At 49.5% G+C, this 25170-nt stretch overlaps 1 protein-coding gene, 1 non-coding gene and 1 pseudogene across 3 annotated transcripts; 2 read left to right on the top strand and 1 right to left on the bottom strand.

Moving 5' to 3' along the window:
• Positions 1-24681, top strand: Rangap1 (Ran GTPase activating protein 1). 2 transcript variants are annotated; one of them, XM_050165581.1, is made up of 16 exons: positions 6-257; positions 6559-6708; positions 9037-9164; positions 10667-10726; positions 12369-12548; positions 14594-14728; positions 17095-17253; positions 18104-18217; positions 18536-18635; positions 18724-18808; positions 19705-19885; positions 21050-21169; positions 22445-22547; positions 23295-23383; positions 23487-23608; positions 23826-24681. In XM_050165581.1, exons 2-16 carry the CDS (start codon positions 6597-6599, stop codon positions 23893-23895), a joined length of 1758 nt encoding a protein of 585 aa, XP_050021538.1. In that variant the 5' UTR covers positions 6-257; positions 6559-6596; the 3' UTR covers positions 23896-24681. The 2 variants fall into 2 exon arrangements, with proteins under 2 accessions (XP_050021539.1, XP_050021538.1); XM_050165582.1 differs by lacking the exon at positions 21050-21169 and having other exon boundaries at positions 1-257.
• Positions 5508-6416, bottom strand: LOC126515756 (glyceraldehyde-3-phosphate dehydrogenase-like; annotated as a pseudogene).
• Positions 16633-16767, top strand: LOC126515852 (small nucleolar RNA SNORA55). The gene has a single exon (XR_007595939.1). It is a non-coding gene; the product is annotated as a small nucleolar RNA SNORA55 (small nucleolar RNA).
• Positions 24682-25170: the final 489 nt, after the last annotated feature.

The raw sequence follows: 25170 nt of genomic DNA, 5'->3' as shown, positions 1-25170 counted from the left end.
AAATCGAAGGAAAGAAACTGCCGGCTTTCAAAAATCCTCCTCCGCCGCCATCATCGCTGGAGATCCTGGAGCAGGTGGTGTGCACAAGCGAGACGAGCAGCCGCTGCAGCGAAGACAGTCGGGCGGGACTGCGCACTGGGACCGTCGTACGGGGGCGCGGTGACCGGCCCGGCCCTCACGTGGGCTCTCGAGCCATCTCCGACGCTCCGCACCGACGCGCGTTCCGTCGCCCCACGCGGCGGCGCCGCCTGTTTGCGGTGAGTCGGGGCCCTCGTGTTGTTCTGTCACCTGCCTGGGCCACCAGGGCCTGGGTGGGGCGAAGCGATCGCCTCGTGCCTACCCCTTGACTTCGCGGCGCCCACCGCGGCCCCGCGTGGTGGGGAGGGGCGCTGGACAGCGCTGCCCCTTTCACGTTTGGGGAAACTGAGGCCTCGAGAGGACCCATCCCTCAACTGCCTTCCGTAGCGCTGCTGCCCGGGGTGGCGTCTCATGTTGGCATCCATCTCACCTGGAGGCGGTGCGAGCCACCTGGTATTCCGGGTGGGGCCCCGCCGCCCATCGCCGCCTACCCAAGTCAGCCCACGTCCGCGCGGGAAGCCGGGCATGAGTCACTGCTGACGCTTTGCCGGGTCGATGGATGGATGGATGTGCACCTGAGGACGCCTCCCACGCGGCCGCCCAGGAGGAGAGGGCGTTTGTGTATTGACCGTTTGCGTGTGCTCCCTCGCAGGCAGGCTGCTGACCTTGGACAGATCAATTCCAGTCCCTCTGTGCTTTGGTTAGTCAGCCTTTAAAGCGAACGGGGGAGGGCCTGTGTGCGCCTGTGTGTCCCCGTCCCATGAACTAAGAATGCCTCCTTTCCACCTGAAGCCTTACCACCGCCGCCACATTTTTAACTCATTGCCCCATCTAAGAACTGTAACAGGTGACAGTTTCTCATCCTCGTGTTGTCATTCTTTGAGGAGCGCCTAAGCAATGTCAGGCTTTCTACCAGGACGCTCTTCCTGTCAAAGCAGCTTGATGCAGTTTTATCTGCTTGAAACCCCCCAGGGACCCTCATACTGCTACACAACCTTTAAAGTAGCCTTGGCGGTTTGAGGCCCTTAATTAATTTCTAACATTTCTATATTCGTCTCTCTGCTCTAGCCATGGCCCCACTGGCCTTGCAGGGCCCTCCTCTTTTCCCACAAGCCTGTGCATTTTCTGTTCCCTTTATAGGGATGCTCTTCCCTTGGTTTTCACGTGGCTCCATCTGTGGTATCTTTAGTTTCTTTACAGAAAACACTTTTAATTATTCTACTATAAATTGCAACCTCCCCCCCCCCAAAAAAAAATTGCAACCTTCCACTTCTCCAAAAAAGAAAAAAAATTTTTTCAACAACCCCCAAAAGCACCTTCTTGGCTTTCCTTTCCTGGTTGGTTCTGTGGGTTTTTTCTTTGTATTTTTAGACAGGGTCTCACATAATCCAGACTGGCCTCAACTCCCTCAGTAGCTGAGAGTGGCCTCGAACTCCTGCCTTGTCTCCCAAGTACTAGATCATAGGTGTGCACCCACCACCTGGTGGTTCTTTAATTTTTTTTTTTTTCTTTTTTGTGGTGAGAGAAATTGAAACCAGGGCATAAATTCCAGGCAAGACTTCTACCCCAAACTGCCCCTCCCTCACTTCCAGGTTCCTTTTCATTAACATGTGAAAGGATTTTGTTAAGAGTGTAAGCTTCAGAGTGTGACATACTGCAAATCTCCTGGTATTTGGAAGTGTCAGTAGGGAATGCTGAATACAGTGTTTTGTTGAATGTTCTGATGTTTTATCCTGAGTAATAATTTATGCTTATTCTTTTTAATATTTATTTTTTGTTATGTGTACAGCGGTCTGCCTCCATGTTAGTCAGAAGAGGACATCAGATCCCATCATAAATGGCTGTGAGCCACCATGTGGGTGCTGGGAATTGAACTCAGGACCTCTGGAAGAGCAGTCGGTGCTCTTAACCTCTGAGCCATCTCTCCAGCCCTAGTCTGTGATTATTGATAAACTAGATAAACCAGGGTACTCAGGAGTAAGAAGGCAGCCTGAGCCCAGAGGTAGCCTGGTATGTGGCGGGATATCTGAGGAGCAGGAGGTTGGTGGGGCCTAGTTCGTTGCTGAAACTCCTGCCCTGACCTATGGGTAGCAGGATCCATTGTGTGCGTGTGGCCTAGCATTCAGAAGGTACTCAGAGAATGACTTGACTGTTCCCTGTGTCTTAATCAGCTTTCTATTGCTGTAAAGTGACACCATGACCCAAGACTACTCTTATAATAAAATAATAATAATAATATAATAATAATAATAATAGCATTTAGTGGGGTGCTCACTTACAGTTTCATAGGTTTGATGCATTATTATCATGTTGTGGAGCGTAGTGGCACCAATGGGCTGAAGCAATAGCTGAGAAACAACCTGATCTGAAGGCAGAGAGAGGATTGTGATTTATAAGCTTATGGGGCCTTTCTTATTCGGACCACCTCACCCTGGTACCTGCCACATCCTCTTGGTATCTCACTCTCCGAGGTAGTGCTGGAGCTTAAGCCTGCAGACTTCTGCATGGTAGACAGGTCCCCTTCTCTTAGCTGTACCCCAGCCTTACCTTTCCATTCTGCCAGTCTGTTAAACTCCCAGCTGTGGGCAGCTTTGTTGCTGGTGGTGAGATTATGAAATATGTATTTGGTTATAGTAATGCTTCCTGCCATATAAAACTCCTGAAATTCTAAAGTGACGCGCCTTTGTACTCTAATGCTGATTCCTGGCTCTCAATGCCTTTGGAAGTGCTAGGATGGGTGGAGGTAGTAATTAGGAAAACCCAAACAGAATTACAAAGTTGGGACTCTTGCCCTGTATCCCAAGTTCAGATTTATCGACACCTAAGATTTAACCATCATATTTATGTAACAAAGTCTATTAACCTCCAAAAAATAGGGCTCAGAAGGCTTCCAGACACCTGAACTTGAGATTCTCGGAGGATGGCAGGCTTTACGAGTACATGAAGCTCTGGTCCCTTTTCTCTTACCTTCCCTGTGCATTCTTTGTATTTATCTGACTGTTCATTTGTACTCTTTAAAATATCCTTTGTTTGCTGGCATGATGGTGGACATCATCCCAGAACTGGGGAGGCAAAACCAGGTAGATCTTTGTGACTTGGAGACTATCTTGGCCTATAGCTTGAGTTCGAGCCAGCCAGAGATACACATTGAGACCGTCTCTAAGTAAATAAATAACTGACTGAATAAGTCATGTTGGGGTTTGAAGGTATGATGGTAGAGGTCTTGGGTACCACCCTAACACACACATACACATCCTTTATAATAAATCAGTAGATCTAGTATGTTTTCCCTGAGTTGACCCCAAGGGGAGGGTCATGGCAGCCATAGTTCATAGCCAGTGGATCAGAAGCATGGGTAAATACCCTGGGGTTCATGTCAACATCACATGTGGGGCAGCCTTGTAGACTGAGCCCTCAACCCCTGGGATCTGAGTGTCAGGACTGGATTAGAGGATACACAGAGCTAGTGCCCCTGCAGTGATTGCTTGTTGGATGTGTGCAGTGTGTGCCTTTGAAACACAGTGGAGAAGCTGAGTCTATTGTGATGGCAGCCCTTGTGATGTAGGTCCCTCTGGTCTCCTAGGCATCTCTGAGAGGCTGCTGTGGCGTGTGCAGTCTCCTGGCCAGGGTTGAAACCAGACATGCCTTAGCCTTGTGTGCCACCTCGAATCATGCCAGCATGGGCAGTGGGCCATTCCCTGGGATGAATGACCTGGATCCCATAGCCATCTATGTCCTGTTTGAGGAACTGGACCCTCAGACAGAGTGCTGCCAAGATGACCAGGCAGGTGTGTGACTCCTGGAGCCCCCATTGCTTTGGGACTGCACTGGGTGTGTCTCCCTCCTGGGGCAGTTTGGAGAGGGACTTGAAGAAGTTACTACTCTGCCACCTTTCCAGACTGTTCTTCTTATCCCATATTCATTTCTCTGGTGCTTTTGGGTCCTCCATGACAGGAAGAGGGCTAATGCACCCCCTTCCTCCCTACCCCTGCTATATACACACCAGAGATTTTAAGGGGACACCCCCCCACACACTTTGGGGTTATGCTAGGGATCAAAACCAGGGCCTTAAGCTTCCCAGAATACTTTTTCTTAAAAAAAAAAAAATTATTTATTTATTATGTATACAATGTTCTGTCTGTGTGTATGCCTGCAGGCCAGAAGAGGGCATCAGACCTCATTACAGATGGTTGTGAGCCACCATGTGGTTGCTGGGAATTGAACTCAGGACCTTTGGAAGAGCAGGCAATGCTCTTAACCACTGAGCCATCTCTCCAGCCCCCCCCCCCCAGAATACTTCTTAAAAACTTTCTTTGTTTTTTTTTTTTTTTTTTTTTTTTTTTTTTTTTTTTTTTTTTTTTTTTTTTTTTGAGACATGATTTCTCTGTAGCCCTGGCAATGCTGGAACTCACTCTGTAGACTAGGCTGACCTTGAACTCAGAGATTCACCTGCTCTGCCTCCCTTGTACTGGGATTAAAGGCATGTGCTGGCATATGCCTGGCTTGATATGTTGCTGTTGATTTTTTTAAAGATTTATTGATTTATTATATATACAGTGTTCTGTCTGCATGTATGTCTGCAGGCCAGACCAGAAGAGGGCACCAGATCTCATTACAGATAGTCATGGGCCACAATATGGCTGCTGGGAATTGAACTCAGCATCTCTGGAAGAGCAGCCAGAGCTCTTGACTGCTAAGTCATCTCTCCAGTATGATATGTATTTATTAATGAGTTGGGTATATTGCCTGCATATATGTGTGCACCATTTACCTGCAGTGCCTACAGAGGCCATAGCCACTGTATGGATGCCAGGAGTCGAACTCAACTTCTCTGGGCAAGCAGCCTCTTCAGTACTGACCATCTCCCTAGCCCCATGGTTCTCACATTCCTAGTGTTGTGTCTCTTTAATACAGCTCTTCATGTTGTGGTGACCCCAGCCATAAAATTATTTTCATTGCTACTTCATAACTGTAGTTTTGCTACTCTTAATGAATCGTAATGTAAATATGTTTTCTGATGGTCTAGGTGACCCTGGCATGATAGCTGCTGCCCTTGCCCCTTTAAAAAATTCTTTAAAGATTTTAATTCACTGTGTGTGTGTGTGTGTAGATCAAAGGACAAGTTTGTAACGTGTCTGTGTGAGCGTGAGTAGATGCATGTGAATGTGGTCTCTGATCTGGAGTTGAACTAACAAGTGTGGGTGATGAGAATCTAATGTGGGTTCTCTGTAAGAGCAGCAAGTACTCTTAACTGATGAGTCGTCTCTCAACTTCCCCTTCACTAGATTTTGTGTGTGTGTGTGTGTGTGTGTGCACGTGTGTGCACGCATGCCATGGACTTTATTGGTAGAATTAAAGAGAATAGGGATCGCTAAGCCCCTCCTCATCTTCTGGGGGTCTGGGATGGAAACTGAGGGGCATGCTCAATGTTAGGGGCTAAGTTGGGGCGGGCCTCTCCCTTGCTCTCCTGTCTTTGCTGGGGTGGGTGGTCTCTGGTCTTGGAGGCCATGTAGGCTGTGAGGTCTACCACCCTGTTGCTGTAGCCATATTACGACGTTGTCATTGAGAGCAGTGCCAGCTCCAGCCTCAAAGGTGGAAGAGTGGGCGTCACCGTTAAAGTCACGGGAGATAACCTGGCCCTTAGTGTAGCGCAGGATGCCCTTTAGTGAGCCCCTAGATACCTGCTTCACCACCTTCTTGGTGATACTTGGCATCAAGTCATCATTCTATTTGGCAGCTTTCTCCTGGTTGCAACATGTCAGATCCACAACGGGCATATTGCAGGTAGGAACATGGAAGGCCATGCCAGTGAACTTCCCATTCAGTTGATGCAGGGATGATATTCTGGGCAGCCCCATAGCCATCGCACCATAGCGTCTCAGAGGCCATCTACAGTCTTCTGGGTGGCAATCCTTCCACAATGCCAAAGTGGTCATGAATGACCTTGGCTGGGGGACTAAACAATTGGTGGTGCAGGAAGCATTGCTGACAATCTTGAGTGAGCCATCACAAACATGGTGGCATCAGCAGAAGGGGCAGAGATGGTGACCTTTTTGGCCCCACCTTCCTAGTGGGCCCTGGCCCTCTCCCCCTCTCCATGGTGGTGGAGTCCCCAGTAGACTCCACAGCATACTGGGCACCAGCATCCACCCCATTACATTTGTGAAAAAGATGATGGCCTTTCTGTTGACAAGCTTCTTGTTCTCAGCTGTGCCCTTGAACTTGCCATGGGTAGAGTCACACTGGAACACGTAGACCAGGTAGTTGAGGTCAGTGAAGGCAACAGCATCCACTTTGTCAGACATGAAGGAAGTTCTGGTACCCAGGACCTTCACCATCATGTGTTAGAGACAAGGCTGGCGCTAACAAGTAGATGAGGCTGTCTCTGGAACGGGTGGGAGCAGAGACCTGAGATTCTTTTTTCTTTCTGTTTTTAAATTTTTTTAAGATTCTTTTTTAAAATGCAGTTTCTGTCTTCAGTTTGCAGATCTCTAGCGCAGCCCACCTTTGTCACCAGCATGGCCTCTGAAGATATTGCCAAACTGGCAGAGACCCTGGCCAAAACCCAGGTGGCCGGGGGACAGCTGAGTTTCAAGGGCAAGAGTCTCAAACTGAATACTGCTGAAGATGGTAAGTTCCTGGGCTAGCTCTGTGTGTGTGTTTGTGTGTGTATGTGTGTGTGTGTGTGTGTGTGTGTGTCTCGGTGGGGGGTGGGGTGGGTCTCAGGCTTTCTGAGCCACCCTATCTTTATCATATCATTTGTCCTGGCAGTCTTGGGAGGTGAGGTCAATGTCATCATTGGTCCATTCTAACAAGTTTTCTGTTGGTCTCTGTGTGTGTCTGTCTGTGTGTTCTTCTTTTGACAAGGTCTCATCAATGTATAGACCAGACTAGTCTCAAACTTGTCCATCTAGTCTAGCCCCTGCCTTCAGGTCCAGTCCCCCGCCCCCTTTACCCTCACCAACCCAGGTCAGCTGTCTTCCTTATGGCTGAGGCTCTGAGGGAGTTTCTTAATGCAAGAGTAGGGTTGGGCCCTCATGGGAAATTCCAGTCCTTGTAACCAGGCATAACTGGCAGAGGGAAAAGGTTGCTTTCCTATCTTCTTGTTCATGACCAAGGCTTAGGCAGCTGACAACCCTGAATCCCTTGCTGCCTAGAAATGAAGGTCTCTGCCTTTAGACCTTATGAGGCTGCTTGGAGTTCTGGCCCAACCAGGGAAACTGGTTTGGACTTGCCAGACTGTCTAAACTTAACTCCTCTACTCCTGGGGCCTTTGTGACCTTTGGGAGGGTGAGGATCTCTAACAAAGTCATAGTAGCTTGAAGTTTACAGATTCCTCCATGGATACCCAACCCCTCAACTTCACCTGCTTTGTACATTTTGATTCCTTATTAGTTTGTTGTGGGTTTTTTGTTTGTTTTGTTAAGGCAGGGTCTCACTAAGTAGCCGAGGCGCTGCCTCTTGAGTGCTGAGATTAAAGGCACTCACCACTAGATCTGTCTTTCTGAGACTTGGTTTCTCCATGTAGCCTTGACTGTGTTGGAACTCTGTACCCAGGCTGGCCTAAGCTGGCAGTGTGGCAGAGAATGGCCCTGAACTCCTTGGTCCTCTCCGGGGAGGTGGGTGTAGAAATGCTGGTATTGCTCCAGTGCTTCCGAACAGACACTGAACTTCATTCAGTAAATCCAAACTTGAAAATGCTGTTTGCTGGGCCAGAGAGATGATGGCTCAGTGGTTAAAGGCACGTTTATACACTGATGGCTTGAGTTGAGTTGCTAGAACCCATGTGGTAGGAGAGACCTGACCCCTGCAGGTTGTTCTCTGACCTCTATGTTTGTATGTACTCACACAAACACAGTTAATAATGTGTGAATTTTTTCCCCTTTAGAAGGCTTTATCCCCATCTTGTAGACTTGAAAACTGACTAAGGATATACTGTAACTCCCCTGAGGCCGTAGTCCCCAGCAGTGGAAGTAGAGTTAAAATGCAGTTGTGGGCTGAGGATGTGGTTCAGTGTACAAGGCCCTGGATTTGATGCCTAGCCATACAGGAGGCAGACAAAGGCCCTGAGTTTGGCTTTGAAATTCAGGTGGTCAATTTTCCTACCTCATCAGCATTATATTAGGTCTCTGCAGAAAGTGCGCACCTTTAGAGATTTAAACAAAAGGAGATCCTCTTGCCACTGCCTCCTGAGTGCTGGGATTAAAGTTGTGTGTCACCAGGCCTGGCCCTGCCCTTTCTGCTTTTTTTTTTTTTTAATTTATTTATTTTATACGCCTTGGTGTTTTTGCCTTCATATATGTCTGTGTGATGGTGTTGGATCCCATGGAACTGGGGTCACAGACAGTTGTGAGCTACCATGTGGGTGCTGAGAATTGAACCCTGGTCCTCTGGAAGAGCAGTCAGTGCTCTTAACCACTGAGCTATCTTTCCAGCCCCACCCTTTTTGCTTTTATGGCTTGCATAAGTGTTTTCTTGAACAACATCTGAGAAGGCCAATCTCCTGATATTAGAAGGGGCCACCTTTTGGAGCAAGTCTTGTAAAAGGCAGAGATCACCCTAGCTAGCTATTGTCCTCAGGACAGCGGTAGAGGAGGCTCTAGCCACAGGCGTGGCAGCAAGAGAAGAATTTCAAGGTCATTCTTGGCTATATAGTAAACTTCAAAACCTAACTGTGCTACAGAGACCCTATCTTTAAAAAAATCACAAAACCAAAAGAGAAACTATTCATAATGTCACTCGTGCCCACCTGATTGAACCACAGTGAATAGCTGTGCTCGCTGGAACGTGGAGAATCGTCTGTGCAGCCCTGCTCCTAACTAGGCAGGGAGCCTGTCCCTTCTGTCTCTGGAAATCTGTGGTTCAGAGCGTTGAAGGAAATGAGTTCTGGTGCTTCCTGAGTTGCTCCTGTCCCAGTGGTTCTCAACTGCCGAAGCCTAAGGTGCCCTGTTTCCACAGCTAAAGACGTGATTAAGGAGATTGAAGACTTCGACGGCCTGGAGGCTCTACGGCTGGAAGGTAACACAGTGGGTGTGGAAGCGGCCAAAGTCATTGCCAAGGCCTTAGAGAAGAAGTCGGAGCTGAAGGTGAGAGTACAGGCGGAAGAGTCCGCTCACATTGCCGCAGCTGCTGCCTAGGTCCAGAGCCTGGTGACCCCTCGTCCTGGTGACTGGTTCCACATCGTCCTTCTCTCTTTGGTCACGCCAGAGCACAGGGTTTTGGTCTTTTTTCTGAAATGAGACACTCTTCAGGTAGCATTATGAGTTTTAATTAGAGGTAGCACCCTTGAAAGACAAACTGAGGGAGTCTTTTTTTTTTTTTTAATATTTATTTATTATGTATACAATATTCTGTCTGTGTGTATGCCTGCAGGCCAGAAGAGGGCACCAGACTCCATTACAGATGGTTGTGAGCCACCATGTGGTTGCTGGGAATTGAACTCAGGACCTTTGGAAGAGCAGGCAATGCTCTTAACCTCTGAGCCATCTCTCCAGCCCCCTGAGGGAGTCTTCTAATCCCAGTTAATGTCCCGTCTCCCACAAGAAGCCAGCATGTTCTTCTGCCAGACTCGCCTGTAGCAGCCAGAGCTAGGGGTATGACTTTGGCAACAGGTTGTAAATGGCTGCTACCTTTGTGTCATTATCTGATCGTTTTTACTAAACTTACTTTTTATGTATTTTAGAAAAACAAAACAAAACTTTTAATTTGTATGGGTATTTTGCCTGCATGTATGTGTGTGCACCATATATGTGCTTGGGCCTAGCAGAAAAGGACATAGGATCTCTTGGGACTGATCCTATGGATCTGTGGTTGTGAGCCTCCACATAGGTGCTGAGAACTGAACCAGGGTCTTTTGGAAGAGCAACCAGTAATCTTAAATGCTAAACCATCACTCCAGCCCCTAAACTAGCTTTTAAAGTAATCGAAGGCAAGTACCATTTCTCTAAATAGGAAGTCATCAGATGTAATACAAAAGAAAAGAAAATAGAAGAGTGTGAATTTTAGCTTGATACTATTACCACCCAAGGGCTTTTAGTCTGAGTCTCGTTCTCCCTTAAAAAGTAAGGTGGGTGGATGTGGTGGTGTAAGCCTGAAGCCCTAGTACTTGGGAGGTTGGGGAAGGAGGATTAGGAATTCAAGGCCAACTTCAGTTACATAATCTGAGGCTAGGTTGGGCCTCCTGAGACTCTTGTCTGGAAAACAACTAAAGAGGCAAAAAATGGGGACCCACAAGCCGTGGATGGAAGTGGTCAGCCAGCAATGGGGGTAGGTAGGACCTACAAGCTGTGGATGAAGGTGGTTACAAGACCTGAAAAGAGGTACTACTTTTCCATAAGACCTGTTAATTTCGTGTTCTTCTGTCACTCAGAATTCCATGTGTCCCACCAAAGGGTGGGACAGACCAGAGAGACTACCCTTTGCCGCCAAGTCCCTCGGGCTGCAGACAGAATTGGCCCAATTCCCTGCTGAGAAAACCAAAACTAGGACATCTGTAGTCCTGTCGGGAGCCCAGGCTCCCCGGGAGCTGGTGTGAGACTTGAGGCTGCTCCTGGGTTCTCCGGATAACACTTCCCTTTTTCCTGCACAGCGATGCCACTGGAGTGACATGTTCACCGGAAGGCTTCGGTCCGAGATCCCACCAGCTCTGGTAAGGACCAGGTGGTGCTTCCCTGCAGGCACAGAACCCTGTCAGATGCCCCTCACACCTCTGTTCTCTGGAGAATCTGCTTAACCCCACAGGTGAAAACCAGGCACGCCCAGCACCTGCCCTGTGTCCCGACAGGTGATGGAGCCCACAGGGCCTCAGATGGGAGGAGGTGCTGCTTCAAGCAGGTGTTCCCAATCTCCTCTTGCTGTGACCACCCTCTCCTGTGCCCCTGCTTCCTCTTGACCTCAGTCTGCATATAGAGGACCTGTTCCTCAGGACCTGGACTGCAGCATGCAGTCTCTTAGGGCTGCTCCATCTTTCCCTGTCACTCTTGAGTGTTGTGATCCTTCATAGTGGATCCAATTTCTAGGGCCAAGTTCCCAGCCTGAGAGAGAGAGGGGAGAGAGATTAGCAGGGGTACAGGTGGCAGTGAGCTAGGTCTAGGTCTGTGTGCCTAGCACAAGGCCTCAGGATGAATGTGTTGGGGGTGGAGGGTGCTAGACCGGCTGCCCTGGTCCTGCCTTCTTCTCTTCAGTACAGCACAGCAGTGGAGTTTTAGAAAAGCCTACACCCCATCCTCCCTCCTAAAGAGCCACAGTAGAGATACTGGTCTCTCAAAGGGTCTAGAGGGGTCTACTGTGGGGGACCAGCTCCTGAGAGATGGTGGGGATTGAACGATAAGCAGGCTGGGATTCAGAATGCAGGCTGAGTGAACTCTTCAGGTGGAACAGAGAATAGAGCAGCTTCGCGTGGCCTTTAGTTTGCTTGACATTGAAGGCATGGTTTATCTCCACATTCCAAGTAAGAGAACATGGGACACTAGATGGTTCTGGTCCAGGGAGAAGTAGGCGCAGTGTACAGTGTGGCCACCAGAGGGCTAGAGGTCAGCCGGGGCTAGACCTTCAGCTAGCAGGGCAGCCATCATTTTGTTTGTTGAGTGAGAGGATAATAGGAAACTTTGTGCGTGGTATGGGCAAAGGCACGGTGTTCCCTCTTGAATTCTGATATTCTGGGCCACTTGCCCACCCTCTTCTCCCATCCCACCTCTAGCAGAGCCTCCTCTGGTCCCTTCTCCTGGCAGGACTGGAGGTGTCTTCTGCTGAGGTAATCCTGAAACTAGAGGTGTTTATGAGGCCTTCTTGCATGTCCAGGAGACCCCCAGCTTAGGCCGTACCCATCTTTATCCCTGCTGTGGTTTCTGCTGCTATCTGGCATCCTTCTGTGTTGACTGACTGGCTGTCATCTTCAGTGAGCTCAGTGCCTTCTCGTACAGAGAGCCATCCTAGGTTTTCCTATCCCTAGGCACCACTCCCTCCCTCCCATTCTAGTGTAGGAACATAGTGATGGAAACTACTGTAAAAGCCAGTGTCTGGGCCAGCCTGATGGCTCTGTGGATAAAGGTACTTGTTTTGTGCACCGCAGTTCAAGCTGCATTCGGGTAATAAATACCATAGTAGACGGAGAGAACCAAGTTGTTCTCTTTCCAGTACACACGTGCCTAGACTAAAACACAAAATGATAGCAACAATAATCTATGATTTTTAAGCCACTGTCTGTGCCATATTCTCACTGGCTTGGGCCTGGCCCAGAAGTGGCATTAGGTAGGGGTCTAAGAAGCTGACTGAGTTCTCTCTCCATCCAGATCTCACTAGGGGAGGGGCTCATCACTGCAGGAGCACAGCTGGTGGAACTCGACCTCAGTGACAACGCATTTGGGCCTGATGGAGTGCGAGGCTTCGAGGCCCTCCTCAAGAGCCCAGCCTGCTTCACCCTGCACGAGCTCAAGCTTAACAACTGTGGCATGGGCATTGGAGGTGGCAAGGTGGGTTGACAGCCCTGGATGATCCTCCTGCATCCACACTGGACTGTGTGCCAGCCCTTTGCCCCACCACGGGGGACTGTTGTCCCTCACTTCAGATGAGAAAGCAGTGCCTCAAAGACAGCAGCCTGCAGCCAGTGAGGAAAGGAGCCCAGAGGGTTGGGTTGCTAAGCAACCATTCCAAGTTCTTGGGTTGCCTTGGCAACACAGAGGCAGTGCTGCTGCATAACCTGCTTTGACCTGCTTGCTGTGCAGAATTCGGGCTGGGGAATATCCTTGTACCAAACCTCTTGTTACTCAGAACAGCTGGCACAGCCCTGGAGAGGAAAGAGCCCATGGAGAAAACTGTTCCTGCCGAGTTGGTTTTCTTTTATTCCTGGACAGAGCTGCTCCAGGTTCACCCTGTGGCTACTACCAGCCATACAGTGAGGGAGACTGGCCCTCTTGTTTCCCTCTCTTTTTGAGGCTCTATCAGACACAGAGCTGGGTCACAGAACACTGACGGGTGTGGGTTTATTTGTGAAGATGCTCTGTGGGCATTGCTGGTGCTACCTACATTTTTCTATTTGAGTTCACAAACATTTGGATGTATTGAATATGTTATTCACATGGCAGTGGTAGTTTGGGGAGGTATAGGGTTTGAGCCATTCTTTTTTATTTCCTTCCTTTATTGTGGCCGTGAGGATTAAACCTAGAGCCTAACACATGCTCAGCACACACTGTAGAGGTATGTCTCTACCCCACAGGCCCCATCCAGAAAGGAAAAACTAGAATGAGCTGAATTGTCCAGGTTAAGGACGAGTGATCGCCTCTGTAGAGGCTGCCCTGTTCTGCAAAGGGAGAATAGGGGCAGGTTCCAGTCCTTTCCTAGGTGCCCTCTTCCCTGTTTTAATAACTTAGAAGGAGCTTAAAGGGAGCTGTTTTTATTTGTATTTTGTTTTTGAGACAGGGTATCTTGTAGCACAGTCTTGCTTCAGACTCAGTATCTAGTTGAGCGTGACCTTGAATTTAAGTCCTTTAGCTTCTACCTCCTAAGTGCTAGGATTGCAGGCATGCTGCATGTTGCCCATTTTTTTTTGTGTGTGTTGAGGATTGAACCCATGACTTTGTGCATTCTAGGTAAATACTGTACCAACTCAGCTAATCCCCAACTAGAAAGTAGTTATATCTTCTGTTTAGCATATTTAAATGACTTACATCATCCATTTTATCACTTTGGGGCTCTTCTCCTGCCCCACTTGCTCTTTTTTTACCCCTTGTTTTGTTTTGTTGTGTTTCTCTGTGTAGCCCTGGCTGTCCTGGAACTTACTCTGTAGACCAGGCTGACCTCGAACTCACAGAGACCTGCCTGCCTCTGCCTTCTAAGTACTGGGATTAAAAGGTGTGTGCCACCACGGATGGCTGTGGCTATTCTTAGGTAAAATAAAAGTTGCTTAAGCACAACAAGTTCTGTTGGATGGTATCGAGGACCATGGTCCCATAATGTGGGAGAGATCTTGAGGTTCCGGGTGGTGGTCAAAGTCTTCTGGTTTAGTGACCATGAGAAGCGCCTACGTAGGCTGGTTGTTTTGGCACATGCTGGTAGTCTAATTACTGTGGAGGTCGAGGCAGGAGGATCACCAGCCTGGACAACATGTAAGACTGTTGGTGGATCTTGGAAGGCTGAATTAGAGCAATGTGAATTCAAGAGCAGCCTCCGCTACATAATGTGACCCTGTCTCATTAAAAGATCCTGGCTTCTCATATTCTGGAAGGTTGAACTCATGACAGTTTTAACCCAGGAAAACCCTGAAATATCTGGGAATCCACACTGCCCTTGACTTAAAATCCAGCTGCTCCCTTTGTGTCTACCTGGGGACCCCTGCATCCCAAGTGTACAAACACCAGAAAGTATAGAAGATCTACGTAAACTGTGAAGTGCTGGGCCCACTGTGCTTTAGCAGTGTCCGTCCTGGGATCCACCCTGGATCCACCACGGAGGAGGTGTGGTTCACTGGTGTGAGGGCCTGGCCAAGATCGGCACACAACTCCCATGCCTTTCCTTGTAGATCCTGGCAGCAGCTCTGACAGAGTGTCACCGCAAGTCCAGTGCCCAAGGCAAGCCCCTGGCCCTGAAAGTCTTTGTGGCTGGCAGAAACCGCCTGGAGAATGATGGAGCCACTGCATTGGCAGAAGCTTTTGGGGTGAGTCATTCATACCCTGCTGTGCCAGACACAGAGGGGTCATAACAGGTTGAGAAGCTTCTGTTTTGTTATGTTCACTTGAGATGGGGTATCTCTCTGTACTCTGTATGTAGCCCAGGCTTGCCTCCTGAGTGCTGGGGTTAATGCGCCACCACCCCTGGCTTATTTTTCAAAAATGTGTTTATTGTGAGTGTGTGTGGGTGCCCGTGCCATGGTGCAGATGTTGAGGTTAGAGGGTGACTTGGCGGAGTTGGTTCTCTCCTTCCACTTACGTGAGTTTCAGAGGTTGAACTCGGGTCTTTCCCCACTGCACCATCTCACTGGCCCCTGCAGCACTCTTTACCAACTCAGTCTTCCTGTCCCCATGTTCTGGGACACTGTGAGGACTGAATCTGCCCCAGCCAGGCCAGGAAACTTGGGTCTCCATTCCCTTCTTTCCCAACAGATAGAATTTCACCAGCACTAACCAAACTGCCCAAACAGCAGCCCTGATAACCCTGCCTAGGAGCTGCCAGTAAGGCCTCCTTATCCACCCCAGTGGGAATGGCCCTGACAGGGAGTTCTGGGCCGGAAGGGGGCTACTTGCTATCCGCAGACCCTTCCAGTGGCCTGCAGCCTTCAGTCTCAAATCTACTTAGAATGGGGTTCTTGTTCCATCCATGGTATCCCACCCCAGTCTGTGTGGTCTTTCAATAGAGATGGAAAAACTATCAGTCCTAATGTTGCTAACCAGTCTCGTTTGGACTGTGGGAAGTAGGAGCACCTTGCCATGGGTAATTCAGATCCACACGCACCTTTTGGTTGTTTTGGTTTCCTTTCTTTGGTGTGTGTGTGTGTGTGTGTGTGTGTGTGTGTGTGTGTGCGCGCACAGACTCAGGTTCAGCTCCTGGGGCGGGGTCTCATTGACTCAAGCTCAGGAATTTGGCTAGAGGGACTGATCACAAGCCCTGGGAATCTCCTGTCTCTGCCCTTCCACCACCATGGCTGACATCTTCATGTGGATCCTAGGGACTGAACTCGGTTCTTCACTTTTAATAACAAGGCAAGCACTTGACTGAGCTCACATTTGGATATTGTGGGCGCTGGGTTTTAAACCCAGACTTCATGCTCTTTAGACAGTGCTAGACCGTCTCTTTGAAGTGCTCTAGTCTGCCCGAAGACTGGGCCTCTCCTTGTAAGTTTGGGACTAACGAGGTACTGTCTCAGTGACAGGACCAACTGGGGCTCTGAGGACACAGGCTTCCTGTCCTGGTTGGGAGGATCCAGTCTTCCCAGGTGTGCAAGTTTTTATTACTAGCTTGATACAACCTTAGAAAAATTACATGGGAAGAGAGTTTTATTATGTGTAAATCTATATGTGGGTTTGTGCATATGAGTGCAGGCACCCACAGAGGCCAGAGGCATTGGCTTACCCCGTCTTTGGAGTTACAGACAGTTGTGAGCTACCCAACATGGATGCTAAAAACTGAACTGAGGTCCTCTCCAAGAGCTGTCTGTGTGTGTAACCACTGAGCTATTTCTCCAGTCCCTGAAAAGAGGGTCTTTATTTTTATTTTGTGTTAGTGTTTCAGCTGCATGTGTGTGTTTGTGCCACTAGTACCCAGTGAGGCCTGACTGTGGATGCTGAGAACCAGACCTGGGCCGTTTCTCCAGCCCCAGGCAAGAGAGTCTTAGTGGAGTTAGTCTAGATCAGGTTGGCCTGTGGACATGTCTGTGTGGGTCTGAATGTGGGCAGCACCGTTTACAGGCTGTGTCCTGGACTGTGAGTGAAGAGAAGCTGAACAAGAACAAGCAGTGAGGGTGTTTGCTCTCTCCTAACTGTGGAGGCAATGCAGCAGGCACGCTCGCTCTTCAACAATGACTCAGAACTGTAAACCAAAATAGAGTAAAAACCTCCCTTTCCCACACTTGAATCTTTCCCGTTCAGGCTGCATGGTGCCGGGCTGGGGACAGTGCTATGCCATGAGCAAAGGCTATCCTATCCAGACAAGTTGTCTTCCATTTGCCTTGGCGCTTCTTCCTACAACTCTGCCTTCTTTCCTAATTGAGAAAGAAGGGTGTTTGAAGATGATGGAGCTAGTACTGGGAACTAAGAACAATAGGGATATTGAGTATTTGTTTGGACTTAATAGACCTCAGTACCTTCCTTTAAAAACATGCTTTAAAAAAGCCCCTTCAGCCCTGCAGTGGTGACTTCTCTGTGGCTCTAATGTGATCTGACATGACTATGTCCAAACCTTTGCTTTAAGATCTGTACCCTGGGAACCCAGACAGCCCTTGCCTGATGCTGGTGGCATCTCCCTTACTACTCTGCTATGTGTCACAATGGCATCGGTCCACACTGCTAACTCTCTTCTTCCCGGCAGATCATCGGGACTCTGGAAGAAGTTCACATGCCACAGAATGGAATTAACCACCCTGGGGTCACAGCCCTGGCCCAGGCCTTCTCCATCAACCCCCTGCTGCGAGTCATCAACCTGAATGACAACACCTTCACTGAAAAGGGTGCAGTGGCCATGGCTGAGGTGAGGCGAGTGTGGCAGGGGTCATGTGGGCCTCAGGAGGCTCATTGGCAAGCATGGCTCTGCTCCTACCCTTCTGCCCTCTCATGTTCAAATACCCCACAGCCCCTCCCATTTGCATAGAGCAAGATTGTGTGTTACAAGTCCCTGCTGAGTGACCTCTGGGTCCTCAGGAGCCGGTGCTGGTTCTGTTCAAGCTGCAAAGGAAGAAGTTGTTTGGCCCTATCTGTTTCATTTTTGGTGCATTCAGTGCTTGCATGTTGAGCCCTTTGTCTGTGCCCAGTTTGCGCCAGGTGGAGCTTTGGCAGGCAGGGTCCCTACTTCAGGGAGATTCTTCCATAAAGAAAAGAGCTGCTAACCAGTTTTTTGTAGGCTATGAGCACAGAGCTATGGTCTCTGGGTTGGTGGGGCCCATGGAGTTGCATCACAGATGCAGGTGTTGGCATCAGTGAAAGGTCAAATTGGACTTTAGGCTGGCTCCTGTGGTACCTTGCTTTTTCTGGCTAAGCTGACAAGCGGTGGGGGTGAGTGGTTCCGGCACAGTGATTAACAGAATGAGCGGTCTGCAGACTAACGGGAGCCTTCCTCAGCTGGTCCTAATGTGAAATAAACGAGGCCCAAAGGGTGTTGGGAATAATGAAGGGGAAGGGATTTGAGACCCTGTAGTGTTGGCAGCTCTGTAAGTAGGAACCATGGAAGATGTTAAGCCCTGATAGGGTGCAATTCAATTTGATTGATGCTCCGGGAAGAAATCTGTCCATAACACGGGAGTAGTGTGGTGCGTGGTTAGATGGTCAGACCCGTGGACGACTGATAGCGCCACCTCAGTTAGACCCTGGCTTCGTCCTGTCAGACCCTGAAGATCTTGCGGCAAGTGGAGGTGATCAATTTCGGGGACTGTCTCGTGCGCTCTAAGGGAGCCGTTGCCATTGCAGATGCTGTCCGTGGGGGCCTGCCCAAGCTGAAGGTACCAACTTCTCCCCTGCCCTCTTCCTTTCAGGGTCTAGGCTGCCCCGTGCCAAGGGTTTCCCTAGGGTGGTAGGATCTGAGGCATAAGGGGTTTGGTGTGAAGGAAGGTGGGCTGGGCCAGGTCTCAGTCGTTTCCCTTTTGTGTAAACACCTCAGGTGCTTTGCCCTGGGTTCATAATATCGTTTTTATTTTTCTTCATACCCCTATGCCCAAGCTGGGAGGCCAAGCCTGCTTCTACTGCTCGTGGGGCAGCTAGAGAGAGTAAGGCTTGTTTCCTCGATCAGGCATGGTATGCCTCTCTACCCCTTTCTCTAGGAACTGAACCTGTCGTTTTGTGAAATCAAGAGAGATGCTTCCCTGGTTGTTGCTGAGGCTGTGGCTGATAAGGCTGAGCTAGAAAAGCTGGACCTCAATGGTAAGTAGGCTGCGGTGGTGGGCGGTCAGCCTCGGCTCAGCTGGCCCCAGCACTGTCCCCCCTGACTTTGCTCTCCTTCCCGGATCAGGCAATGCGCTCGGAGAGGAGGGCTGTGAGCAACTTCAGGAAGTGCTGGACAGCTTCAATATGGCCAAGGTGCTGGCATCCCTCAGGTAGGGAGCTCTGGGAAGGTGGCTCCAGGAACCAGGGGTCAGGTTTGCTCTTCACTTCCTTCCACTTAGTTTCTCTGTCTGCTAGTCTGGTAGCTGGCGCCTTGGGCTAGGTGTTGGGAGGAAATGAGGAAGGGCTTTTGTGTGTTCAGCAAAGGACCACAGGGGTTAAGGAGGACCCCCTTACATCATCATCTCTCCCAGGAGAGGAATTACAGGCAGCTGTGAGCCACTGTGTGGGTGCTGAAATTGAACTTCAGAATTCTGCAAGAGCAACCACTGCTCTTAACCACTTGGGCATCTCTCTAGCCCCACTCGCCGTTTTTTTTTGTTTTTTTGAGACAGGGTTTCGCTCTGTGACCCTACCTCTGCCTTTCAGTCTTTGGGATTAAAGACGTGTGTGGTCACTCCCAGAAGCAGCACATGGAGGTGTGGGAGGCTCAGGCACTGAAGGGGATGGCTTCAGTTCTCAGTGGCTGATAGGAGTAGAAGCGGTTGAGCCAAGGGGGAGATGCTGAGGTGGGCAGCAGTGGGGTGACATTTTCGCAGCACCATCTCCTGTGCCTCTGTCACAGGCTTCATTCACGTGTCAGATACTTCGGTGTTTTCAGGACTGGGGACTCAAGTGCAGACCAGATCTCCAGAGAGCTAGAATGTCATACCATCCTGTGGTCACATGAGATGCACATGGCAGGACCCCAGAACCTGAGGCTTTGGGACAGAGACCATTTGATTGTTCTGTGTCTGTTGCATGGGAAGCATCCCTTGGGAATGAAAAGCAAGTGACACTCTGGTGGTCCTTGAGTGCCATCCTATGAGCAGTGCTCTTGGGCCTGGCCAGAGTCCATAGGCTCCAAATCCGCATGGGCTGCTGGACTCTAGCTGGCTTCTCTCTGCAGTGATGATGAGGGAGAGGATGAGGAGGAGGAAGATGAGGAGGGAGAAGAGGATGATGATGAGGAGGAGGATGAAGACGAGGACGAAGAGGAGGAGGAAGATGAAGAGGAAGAGCCGCAGCAGCGAGGGCAAGGAGAGGAGTCAGCTACACCCTCACGGAAGATTACAGACCCTAACAGTGGGGTGAGTTTGTTGCTGGGCACTCTGGGCCCCTGAAAGCCTGTTGGGATATAGCTATTTAAAAGTCTAATAGCTACAAGCACCAAATGGATAGCACAGTTCTCAGAAAATCGTTCCAGGGGCGAGATCTTTTTGTATATGTCTGAGTGTTTTACCAGAATGCAAGTGTACATGTGTGCTGTGTTTACAACACATGGTACTTTGCATAGATTTATTTATTGAATACAAAAAAGCATAGCTGAACATGACTCATGCCTGTAATCCCAGCACTTTGAAGAATGATGCAGGAGGATTGCTGAAAAGTTTTGGGCTACATAGTACAAAGTCTTTTCTCCTCTCCACCACTAGATTATCTTGGTGGCTTCTGTACCGAGTCCTCTCTTTCCCTACAGCCAGCTCCCAAATAATGACATGGGGACTTAATTATAAGAGCATGCTCTTAGCTTAGGCTTGTTTTTAACTAGCTTTTATAACTTAAATTAACCCACTTCTATTAATCTGTGCTTTGTCATGTATGGCCACCCTGCTTCCCTGTGTCTACTGGTGTCTCGCATGCCTAGATTCATCTCTTTCCCTCTCCCCAGAAATCCCACCTATACCTCCTCCCTAGCTATTGGTTGTTCAGGTTTTTATACACTAATCTCAGCAAATATACCTTCCCACGGTGTATAAATATCCTGCAACCGCCTCCTAGGGACAGTCTAGAGATTGTCACTGAGGTTGAGAGAGACTTGAGTTTCTTGCCCTAGCCCACTGGTGATTTGTTTGTATCTTATAGGTTCCAAAATAAAATTCCCAGAGAGTCTGGGTGGAGCCATCTGACTGCCCATACCCCTGCAGATCAGGGCTGCTTTTCTGGCTCTGGGAGCAGTTAACTGACAAAGTGCCTCTCAGGGTTGGGTTTCCCTGGGCATCTGGTATTTGTTGACAGCACTGACCCAGGCACTGGCCTTATTCACATAGCAAAGCTCCACCTGGAGTGCTAAGGCGACAGTATCTTGTCCCTTACCCCAGGAACATCTGGATCAGCACCTGTAGAAGCCATATGCTTAGGGTCCTGTGAGGGAGAGCTAAGTCTAGACCTGGCTAGAGAAATGGTGTTATTGGAGTGGGAATGGGCACACCAGGGTGGAGGAATCTACAGAGCCCGTGTCACCTGTTTCTCAGGAGCCAGCTCCCGTGCTGTCCTCCCCGCCTCCCACAGACCTCTCCACCTTCCTGTCATTCCCCTCCCCAGAGAAGCTGCTGCGCCTTGGTCCCAAGGTCTCCGTGCTGATAGTCCAGCAGGTAAGAGCTCTCCCAGCTCCAGGACCTCTGCATCCCTTTCTTAGATTTGTCAGTGAAGGATCCCTGCCATGTCCCAGCAGAAACTAGAGTTAGTTAGGGAATCTGACTTTTTTTTTTCCAGTCTCACACTTGTGTATGCCTTCATTATGTTCCACGGGCTTCTGCTTGTCTAGCTCTTTCTAGAGCACATCCCCTTTCCCGGGCATCTGTGTAGCTCATGAGATTGTCATTCAGGGAAGAGTAGCCCCTGACATTGTACTTCTCCATGTCACCCGAAAGGGGACCACGTATGTCCTCCTAGTTGTTAAAAGCATTACATTTTGTCAGACATAGTCGCACACACCTGTAAGTTCAGCCTTGGGAGGCAGGTGGTCTTCTGTGAGTTCAGCACCAGCTGGAGATACATAGTGGGACCCTGTCAATAAATTTTTTAAAACCCATTTTATTTTGTATGTCTGTGGAGGTCAGAGAACAGCTTACAGAAGTTGGTTATCTCCTACCAAAGGATCAGATTCAGGTGTTCAGGCATGGTGGCAAGTTCCCTTATCTGTTGAACTGTCTTGCCAGTCCACTCTTACAGTATACCGAAGAAAATTGAGCCAGGTACCTTTTAATCCCACACTCAGGAGGCAGAGACAGGTGGATCGCTGTGAGTTCGAGACCAGCCTGGTCTAAAGAGTGAGTTCCAGGACAGGATCCAAAGCTACAGAGAAACTCTGTCCTAAAGAACAAAACAAAAACAAATAATAAAAAGATTGGAGCTCAATTGACAGCAGCCAGAAAACTTTTCTGTGATGTTACCATCATGACAAATGAGATTATTTGGTATAAACATTTTCATTCCATGCTATTCAGCATTTTCTTGGCTCAGAGTTCTCAAGAGCTTCTAGTGAGTGGATCCCACACTTGAAACTGGGGCCACTAGTTTTGAAAATTGGCTTTTTCTACATTTCTTCACTGTTGACAGAAGAGAGCCAAGCCTTCCTGTGTGAATATTGGCTTCCTCTGGCTGATTTTTAGTGTTCGATTACGATAGTGGTCATTCCTCTCTAGTGTGGCCTTTCCCTGAAGAGCACGGATGGAACTCATTTACTTCATTTGCTTCTCATACCTGTTGTGGACCAGGTTTTTACCAGACTCTAGGGAATAATTTGGGACAAATAAAGTCCTTGCCCCCCAGGGTCTCAAAATATTGCTAGGGCCTTTGCAGTTACTTTCTACCAAGTTGGAGCCAAGGGGCTGTGGCCCCTAACCAGCCATTACCTCTGTCTTCAGACTGATACCTCTGACCCTGAGAAGGTTGTCTCGGCCTTCCTGAAGGTAGCATCTGTGTACAGGGACGAAGCCTCAGTGAAGACAGCAGTGCTGGATGCCGTCGGTAACGTGAGCTGGGTGGGGCTGGTAGACCCAGATGCTGTCCTGTGTTCTGTGTGTCTGTTGTATATAGTTAGAACTTGGTCCAAGAGTGGCCAGGGCAGATAGTCAAAAAGCCTGATAGTCCAGTCTGCAGCCTTTGTGCCCTGTGGGAGACCCTGCACATGTGGTTACCTTCACAAGCTTTCCTGGACTCTTTGCTAATCTTCAGCCCTCATCACAGCCATTAGAGCCTCCAGGTGTGTCAGGTTTGACCAGAAGTCCCAGGGAAGGTCTAGCTCCTGGCAAGAAAAAGGGAGCAGAAACACATGCCTCTTAGGCTGTGGTATTCTGGATAGGGGGCTGTTCACTGGTGAGGGGAGGCTAGCGAGGAAGCAGCTCTATGCTGCTCTTCAGGAATCATTAACTTCTAAAGATGCAAGAGACCTAAATTCTTTTGCACAGTCCCATCAGTCTCCTTTTCTTGCCTGATACCTAAAACCTTCCCTGGTGGTTTCCATGGCCCCTGGCCCCACGTGCAAGGTCGTCAGAATGGGTACTGTCACCACACCCATTTTATAAGGGGCCAAGTGGAGAAGGCATTGCAGCTGGTAAACTGAGTCTCCCATTGGTGCTGGCACCCCCGCCCATCTACTATACCTGTCGTCCCTCCCATGTCTACCCCTTGACAGGGCAGAACTTAGGGGCTCGGATACCCTTGACTTATAACTAACCCTCTCCTGCGTGCATCCTGCCACTTCTGCCCCTGTAGATGCCCTCATGAAGAAGGCCTTCAGCTCCTCATCTTTCAATTCCAACACCTTCCTCACCAGACTACTCATCCACATGGGTCTGCTCAAGGTGAGGCTTCCAAGTGGCAGGCCCCGAGAAGGCCACTTCCCCCGACGACACTCTCAGTAGGGTCTCACAGGTGACTGTGGAGCTCACACACTTTTATTTGCAGAGTGAAGACAAGATCAAGGCCATCCCGAGTCTGTATGGCCCCTTGATGGTGCTGAACCACATGGTGCAGCAGGATTACTTCCCCAAAACCCTTGTACCCCTGCTGTTGGCATTTGTGACAAAGTAAGTGTGGCCTCATTGTGGCCTCGTTGTTCTGCCCATTCTTGCCTAAGAAAGACTCCTTGACTGGTCAGGGCACATGCGTCCTCAAGAGTCCCATCCCAGCCCCTGTGGAAAGGCCAGAGTTACTCACATTGTCCTTGCAGAGTCTGACACATTGCCCCCCCCCCCCCCCCCCCCCCCGAACTATCCCTGCACTCACTGCACTATCTTCTCACAGGCCCAATGGCGCACTGGAAATCTGCTCTTTTGCTCGCCACAATCTGCTGCAGACACTGTACAAGATGTAAGCTTAAAACCAGCTTCTTCTCGGCCCTTACCCTGAACCAGTGAATAAGGGGACTTGGATGGATTGAGCTCAGCCAACGTCTCCATTGGATAGGACTTTGACCAGAGGCAGGGGAGGGTCTTTGTCTCCTGTGTCATGTTGGTCCCTTGAGTACGTGTGTCAGTGTGGTGTGTGTAGGTATGTACTTCCGGTCTGGACTTCAGATGTTCATCTTTCCCTGCTGGACTAACCCAGGTCCACTGTGGGGGACACCCAGGGGACAGGGCTGAAAGCTGCTCTTATTAAACTTTCGCCCACTTAGCCGTAGGCCCTGTTGGCTGTCCTGCTACCCTGCCTTTCTGTCCCACCAAAGCCTGGGAAGTTACTGTGACCTGCTGTCTCCACCGTGTCTAAGGAACTGTCAGAGGCGGAGCTGTCATCAGAGCGTAAAACTCTGGTCTCAGCCAAGTGGTCGAAAGGAGCCAGGGGCCAACCCCAAATAGCCCAGGAGTAGGAATTGCCTGGGGTGCCCTGGCTTATACCCAGAGGAAGCACCTTGGCTGGCCCAGACCTGTTCTTCATCCTGGGGAGGGAAGGGCAGGTCCCCCTAATGCCCGAGCTATACATCGGGCTGCTCTTTGAGGGTTTTCTGAGGCAGGAGAGAACCTGTGTAGTGGGGACTGAGCTGGGTAGGAGCTGCCCTGTGACTTCCCTTGGTGGCTGTGTGGCCACCTCCTGCTTTCCTTTGTATTGTGTGTCTAGGCTGTGCCTGGGAGCTTCACAAATAAAAGTCACTGTGGTAGCTGCAGAGACTCAGAAGCATTTTCATCAAAAGTGGGGACATCTCAGGACTGGGATGATGGTTTGGTGTTTCAGTGGTTAAGACAACTTTCTATACAACATGATCAGATCTCCAAGACCCTGTAAAAAGCTGGGTAGGTAGGGCTATGTACATGCGCACATGCCGAGGGGTGGCCTAGGTCTCTTTCTACCTGCTTGCACTTTGGAGCTTCCAGTCTGGCATGGAGGTTTCACAGTAGTGACCAAGGGTGTGGACAGGGGGGAGGGAAACCTTCAAGTACTAAGGAATCTCGAAAATAGTTTTGAGGTTCAGATGGGAAGCCAGGAGGGTGGCGCCTGATAGAGAAGATGGGCTGGGGGCCTACCTACCTTCCAGTAGTGACGTGAGGCTGACCTTCCTAGGTAGAGTGTAAATAAACCTTTACTTTAAACAAGAGCTCATCTACCTCACAGTGGGCCATCAATACCCCCTTCTCTGGATAAGGCTCAGCTTAAA

This window comes from Alexandromys fortis, unplaced genomic scaffold (genome assembly GCF_014885135.2).
Source record: "Alexandromys fortis isolate MF-2015 unplaced genomic scaffold, M_Fortis_MF-2015_v1.1 scaffold_157, whole genome shotgun sequence".
Lineage (NCBI taxonomy): Eukaryota > Metazoa > Chordata > Mammalia > Rodentia > Cricetidae > Alexandromys > Alexandromys fortis.
This window is presented reverse-complemented; position numbering and strand designations above follow the sequence as displayed.